Source organism: Protomyctophum bolini, assembly GCF_963924005.1.
Source record: "Protomyctophum bolini genome assembly, chromosome: 15".
Lineage (NCBI taxonomy): Eukaryota > Metazoa > Chordata > Actinopteri > Myctophiformes > Myctophidae > Protomyctophum > Protomyctophum bolini.
In genome coordinates, this window is record NC_137876.1 from 838,173 (window position 1) to 845,672 (window position 7,500).

The window sequence follows — 7,500 nt, forward strand, 5'->3', positions numbered from 1 at the left end:
GTAATTTATTATATAACCCGGAAACAAAGCCACTTTTAACATTTATACCATTCAAGACATTCGTTAAAGGATGAACTGATAATGGTTGGTTCCAGGGGACTCCATAAGTGTGCATCGCAGTACGCAACTGTTTAATGCAGTGACTCTTCAACCCTTTTCACATCAAGGTCCGACTGATGATCTCTGGTGTTCTGATCAATGCTTTATTTAAGGAGAATTCCATGATAGAAGTCTGCCCACAGCCCTCCTATGAGACACAGACTGGTTTCTGAACCGCCCACAGCCCTCCTATGAGACACAGACTGGTTTCTGAACTGCCCACAGCCCTCCTATGAGACACAGACTGGTTTCTGAACCGCCCACAGCCCTCCTATGAGACACAGACTGGTTTCTGAACTGCCCACAGCCCTCCTATGAGACACAGACTGGTTTCTGAACTGCCCACAGCCCTCCTATGAGACACAGACTGGTTTCTGAACTGCCCACAGCCCTCCTATGAGACACAGACTGGTTTCTGAACTGCCCACAGCCCTCCCATGAGACACAGACTGGTTTCTGAACCGCCCACAGCCCTCCTATGAGACACAGACTGGTTTCTGAACCGCCCACAGCCCTCCTATGAGACACAGACTGGTTTCTGAACTGCCCACAGCCCTCCTATGAGACACAGACTGGTTTCTGAACTGCCCACAGCCCTCCTATGAGACACAGACTGGTTTCTGAACCGCCCACAGCCCTCCTATGAGACACAGACTGGTTTCTGAACCGCCCACAGCCCTCCTATGAGACACAGACTGGTTTCTGAACCGCCCACAGCCCTCCTATGAGACACAGACTGGTTTCTGAACTGCCCACAGCCCTCCTATGAGACACAGACTGGTTTCTGAACCGCCCACAGCCCTCCTATGAGACAGACTGGTTTCTGAACTGCCCAAAGCCCTCCTATGAGACACAGACTGGTTTCTGAACCGCCCACAGCCCTCCTATGAGACATAGACTGGTTTCTGAACCGCCCACAGCCCTCCTATGAGACACAGACTGGTTTCTGAACTGCCCACAGCCCTCCTATGAGACACAGACTGGTTTCTGAACCGCCCACAGCCCTCCTATGAGACACAGACTGGTTTCTGAACTGCCCACAGCCCTCCTATGAGACACAGACTGGTTTCTGAACCGCCCACAGCCCTCCTATGAGACACAGACTGGTTTCTGAACCGCCCACAGCCCTCCTATGAGACACAGACTGGTTTCTGAACTGCCCACAGCCCTCCCATGAGACACAGACTGGTTTCTGAACCGCCCACAGCCCTCCAATGAGACACAGACTGGTTTCTGAACCGCCCACAGCCCTCCTATGAGACACAGACTGGTTTCTGAACCGCCCACAGCCCTCCTATGAGACACAGACTGGTTTCTGAACTGCCCACAGCCCTCCTATGAGACACAGACTGGTTTCTGAACCGCCCACAGCCCTCCTATGAGACACAGACTGGTTTCTGAACCGCCCGCAGCCCTCCTATGAGACACAGACTGGTTTCTGAACTGCCCACAGCCCTCCTATGAGACACAGACTGGTTTCTGAACCGCCCACAGCCCTCCTATGAGACACAGACTGGTTTCTGAACTGCCCACAGCCCTCCTATGAGACACAGACTGGTTTCTGAACCGCCCACAGCCCTCCTATGAGACACAGACTGGTTTCTGAACCGCCCACAGCCCTCCTATGAGACACAGACTGGTTTCTGAACTGCCCACAGCCCTCCCATGAGACACAGACTGGTTTCTGAACCGCCCACAGCCCTCCTATGAGACACAGACTGGTTTCTGAACCGCCCACAGCCCTCCTATGAGACACAGACTGGTTTCTGAACCGCCCACAGCCCTCCTATGAGACACAGACTGGTTTCTGAACTGCCCACAGCCCTCCTATGAGACACAGACTGGTTTATGAACCGCCCACAGCCCTCCTATGAGACACAGACTGGTTTCTGAACTGCCCACAGCCCTCCTATGAGACACAGACTGGTTTCTGAACCGCCCACAGCCCTCCTATGAGACACAGACTGGTTTCTGAACCGCCCACAGCCCTCCTATGAGACACAGACCGAGTAGGAAAATAAATGTGGTATTTTATGATTATTAGTGACTGAGGACCAATTATATGAAGATATGTTGACAAGTGGTGAAGTGGTCTTTTAAATGAGTCTTGCTCTAAAAAGAACAACCAATCGTCTTGGACAGACAGAGATGAATTGAACATGGAGAACCCTGATGTAAACAAGTCTCAGTGCTTTTCATGGTTTTATCCTCCTAGTGGTTTTTGTATTGATCTGAACTTTAGTTTGAACTGGAGGTATTCTACAAGCTGTCGGTCAATCAATCAATCAATCAACCAACCAATGAAAGCTTTGTGGTTAAACTGCTACAACATGAAGCATGTTTTCTGTACTCTGCAATGTGCCGTTGTCACCACAGGGTGGCAGCAAAGCCTCAATTTTGCTTCATTTGAGCTTTAAAATCATGAGGTTAACTCATTCTGACTGGCTGGCTGGTATGGACCCCATCTGAGGCTGGTAGGGACCCCCCATCTGAAAATAAGCTGTGCCAGGGACCCCCCATCTGAAAACAAGTTGTTCCAGGGACCCCCCATCTGAAAACAAGTTGTTCCAGGGACCCCCCATCTGAAAATAAGTTGTTCCAGGGACCCCCATCTGAAAACAAGTTGTTCCAGGGACCCCCCATCTGAAAACAAGTTGTTCCAGGGACCCCCCATCTGAAAACAAGTTGTTCCAGGGACCCCCCATCTGAAAACAAGTTGTTCCAGGGACCCCCCATCTGAAAATAAGCTGTGCCAGGGACCCCCCATCTGAAAACAAGCTGTGCCAGGGACCCCCACAATATTATCACACGGAAACACCAGAGGGAGTTCAACAAACCATGTTCAACCCAGAACTACAAGCTCGTAGCGCGGCCTTGTTGTAGATCTGCTATTTTCCAACAGCTAAAGCATAACATGATGCTAAAAACGCCCAAAACGTTTTAGAAGACATTTTTGTAGCGTCGTCGTCGTCAGGTCTATGGATGTTTTAAAGCTCTCTCAGTGTCTCTTTTTCCAGCAAGATGCTTTATCTTTTTGTTAAAAATTTTATCCCACGATTTTGTAACCCAGTTTTCTTTTCACCCAGTGCCAATTATCTAATGTAATCCTGGGCGCTACACTTCCTCTGCCAACCTGGGGGGGCAGCGGACTGACCTCATGCCTCCTTCTATGCATGAGGAGTCCAAGCTGCTTCTTTTCACCTGACAGGGGGGAGTTTCCCTGGTTGGACGTAGCGCGTGGAAGGAACACGTTATTCCAACCAGTTCCTTTCCCCTCCATCAGGCGCCCTGGCTGGCCAGGGGGAGGTAGTTTTAGAGACCAGGATTACGGCATGTTTTTGTGAGATGCTTTTCAATGACACGAGAAACCAAGCATCCCCTAGGCTGCAGTGCAATGTGTGTCATCACAACCCATGACCACAATTATACATTTATAACATTAATGTGAGACTCCCAGAGGGTTTCATAACAACATAGTTTTATCAGGCCTGTGGTGGAGGAATTCATCAAGGCATTTAACCCATTCTGACCTGAGATCAGATTCTAAAAAATGTTCTTCTACATCCTGACAGTTTTCTGAAAAAGCTGTTGTTTCTGTGTCAGTCGTTCTTCTTCTATTTTTCAACAGCTGAAGCGTAACATAATGCTAACACCAAAAGCTATTGAAAAATAGCAGATCTACAAGCTCGTAGCGCGCCACCGAGTGGCGCACTACGAGCTTGTAGGTCTGCTATTTTTGGAAAAAAATCGAAGAACGACTGACATTTTTAGAATCTGATCTCAGGTCAGAATGGGTCAATCAGACCAGTGTGTGTCCAGCGGAAACCTCGTATGAATCTGATCTCAGGTCAGAATGGGTTTAAAGCAACCTCAGTAATCCGTTGTTAACCCTGTCCTGTCTCACTGGTCCCACAGAGGCCACACTGTCCCCCAAAGGACCAGTTTGGACCTGGTCTGGACCCCCTAAAGGAGACCAGTTTGGACCTGGTCTGGACCCCCTAAAGGAGACCAGTCTGGACCTGGTCTGGAGACCAGTTTGGACCTGGTCTGGACACCCTAAAGGAGACCAGTCTGGACCTGGTCTGGACACCCTAAAGGAGACCAGTCTGGACCTGGTCTGGAGACCAGTCTGGACCTGGTCTGGACACCCTAAAGGAGACCAGTCTGGACCTGGTCTGGAGACCAGTCTGGACCTGGTCTGGACACCCTAAAGGAGACCAGTCTGGACCTGGTCTGGACACCCTAAAGGAGACCAGTCTGGACCTGGTCTGGAGACCAGTTTGGACCTGGTCTGGACACCCTAAAGGAGACCAGTCTGGACCTGGTCTGGAGACCAGTTTGGACCTGGTCTGGACACCCTAAAGGAGACCAGTCTGGACCTGGTCTGGAGACCAGTTTGGACCTGGTCTGGACACCCTAAAGGAGACCCGTCTGGACCTGGTCTGGACACCCTAAAGGAGACCAGTCTGGACCTGGTCTGGACACCCTAAAGGAGACCAGTTTGGACCTGGTCTGGACACCCTAAAGGAGACCAGTCTGGACCTGGTCTGGAGACCAGTTTGGACCTGGTCTGGACACCCTAAAGGAGACCCGTCTGGACCTGGTCTGGACACCCTAAAGGAGACCAGTCTGGACCTGGTCTGGAGACCAGTTTGGACCTGGTCTGGACACCCTAAAGGAGACCAGTCTGGACCTGGTCTGGACCCCCTAAAGGAGACCAGTCTGGACCTGGTCTGGAGACCCTAAAGGAGACCAGTCTGGACCTGGTCTGGAGACCCTAAAGGAGACCAGTCTGGACCTGGTCTGGACACCCTAAACCTTAGGGGGTCCAGACCTGCTTTAGGGTCTAATTAAAGCACTCGTTTCCAAACTATGTCATGAATCAAGGACCCCAAATTGACACCAATTAGACCCGCCGACCCCCCTTTTGAGAACATATGCCAGGGACCCCCCCAGGGACCCCCATGAGACCCCCCAGGGACCCCCATGAGACCCCCCAGGGACCCCCCAGGGACCCCCATGAGACGGCTCTAGAAGTGATAACCCATTTAGTTTCAAGGACCCCCAGTTTGACATGGACCCCCATTTGGTTCCATTTGTACACTCTCAGAGTTACAGACCCATAAGGGTCCATTTGGTTCCATTTGTACACTCTCAGAGTTACAGACCCATAAGGGTCCATTTGGTTCCATTTGTACACTCTCAGAGTTACAGACCCATAAGGGTCCATTTGGTTCCATGTGTTACACTCTCAGAGTTACAGACCCATAAGGGTCCATTTGGTTCCATTTGTACACTCTCAGAGTTACAGACCCATAAGGGTCCATTTGGTTCCATTTGTACACTCTCAGAGTTACAGACCCATAAGGGTCCATTTGGTTCCATTTGTACACTCTCAGAGTTACAGACCCATAAGGGTCCATTTGGTTCCATGTGTTACACTCTCAGAGTTACAGACCCATAAGGGTCCATTTGGTTCCATTTGTACACTCTCAGAGTTACAGACCCATAAGGGTCCATTTGGTTCCATTTGTACACTCTCAGAGTTACAGACCCATAAGGGTCCATTTGGTTCCATTTGTACACTCTCAGAGTTACAGACCCATAAGGGTCCATTTGGTTCCATTTGTACACTCTCAGAGTTACAGACCCGTAAGGTAACCCCGGGTCTAGCTGGATACCATGGTCGTACATTGTTGTGTGGGTTTGTCTCCCAGCAGTACCTGTAATATACATTATATAGGCTCCAGTAAGGCCTGCCACTAATCCAGCATCCGGGGAATCTCTCCCCGGAGTCTCTTTTCGTCCTCCCCGTCGCAGTTCTGTGGACCTCTAATATTAACCCCCAACTGACTGCCGAGTGTGACCGTGGATCAGGCCTCTTCATGGAGCCCACCAGAAGTGTGACCTGGACCCGGCCTCACAGAGCTCGACCTGGACCAGATGTGGACCAGACCCCTCCACGGAGCCCACCTGCCTAATCTCTGTCTTTTCTCTCTGTCTATCTCTCTCTCTCTCCCTCTATCCCCCCCCCCCCCGACACGGTCGAGGCAGATGGCCGCCCACCCTAGAGTCGGGTTCTGCCTGACGTTCCTTCCTAAAGGGGAGTTTTTCGTTACCATTGTCGCAATGTTGCTTGCTCTGGGTGGATCTTTGTTGGTTGTAAAGTGTCTTGAGACAACTTGTTGTGATTTGACACTATAATAAAATTGAATTGAATTGAATTGAATTTGGTTCCATTTGTACCCTCTCAGAGTTACAGACTCATAAGGGTCCATTTGGTTCCTAACTATCATTCAGCATGGGGACCCCCTGGAACTCCCTCAGGGACCCCTGGGGGACCCCACTGTGGGAACCACTGTCCTATACACTAGTGTACAGTTCAGAATGCACAAGGCTTGTTTCCATTATGGTGCTATTACTCATTACAATAATAATGTTTCTGCTAAAACAATTAACATTTCTTATTATTAATTAAGCCTTATGTTTTATTAATTCAAAGTCAATAAAGATTATTTTGTTTTATTCACTTAAATACATTTAAATAAAGACATTATAGATAAATACATTTATATAAAGACATTTAAATGAAGACATTTGAAGAGCGTGATTAAGTGACAATGACGTCAGCCCTCCTAACAAAACAAAAAAAAACAACCCCGTAGAGTAGCGTGGACGCTGATTGGTCGGTTCATAGAACAGTGCCCTGGATGCTGACTGGCTGTGCCGAGGTGTCAGTCACCCTCCCGGCGTGGCCCCGCCCCTCATTGGTCAGGTTGTTTCCAACATGGAAACAATGTAACAGAAACAACAGGAAACATCTCCTTTCGTCTGGATCCTTTTTAATTATCGTCACATCGAACCCAAGACGATGACTTCTAATATCGTCTCCTTGTCGTCTGGTCACTTCGGCGTCACTTTTCCCGTCTCTTCGCGGTGTTTGCTGGTGTTACCGGATCTCCTTGACAACGGGACGGACGGAACGAGGCTCACAAAGTAGCCTTTAGGAGTTTTAATATATCTGCTAATTATTAATGATGGATTAATTAATTCGTGTCTCATTGAGAGACATCGAGCAGCGGCTGGACGGACCTCCGGACGGAACCTGGGATTATTTATTTGTTTTTATTTTAAATACTTTTTATTTGACAACAAACAAAACGGGACGAAAAACACACAGAACACCGCGCGAGACAACAATAGTGTGTGTACGTGTGGGTGTATGTGCGCGCGTGCGTGATGCCTCGCGGCGGTATTGTTGTGCACGGAGCGGCGCGAGAGTCCGTTTGAATTTTTAATTCGTTTGCTTTTTTAATTCAAGTTTTTGTTTTTTAATTTAACTTATTCTAATGAAAATGGAGGCGACCGTTTCTGAGCAACTGGTCACTTTTATGGAGTCTC

General features: G+C 49.2%; 2 protein-coding genes across 2 annotated transcripts in view; both read left to right on the forward strand.

Moving 5' to 3' along the window:
• Positions 1–7,500, forward strand: part of pals1a (protein associated with LIN7 1, MAGUK p55 family member a) — a 93,911-nt gene that overhangs the window by 33,350 nt on the left and 53,061 nt on the right. The window lies entirely within an intron of this gene.
• ccdc88c (coiled-coil domain containing 88C) overlaps positions 6,910–7,500 on the forward strand; it is a 70,547-nt gene continuing 69,956 nt past the window's right edge. Inside the window, exon 1 of the mRNA XM_080784012.1 lies at positions 6,910–7,500. This exon is cut by the window's right edge and continues 14 nt beyond it. Coding sequence (XP_080640138.1) covers positions 7,449–7,500 — 52 coding nt within the window. The 5' untranslated portion in view covers positions 6,910–7,448.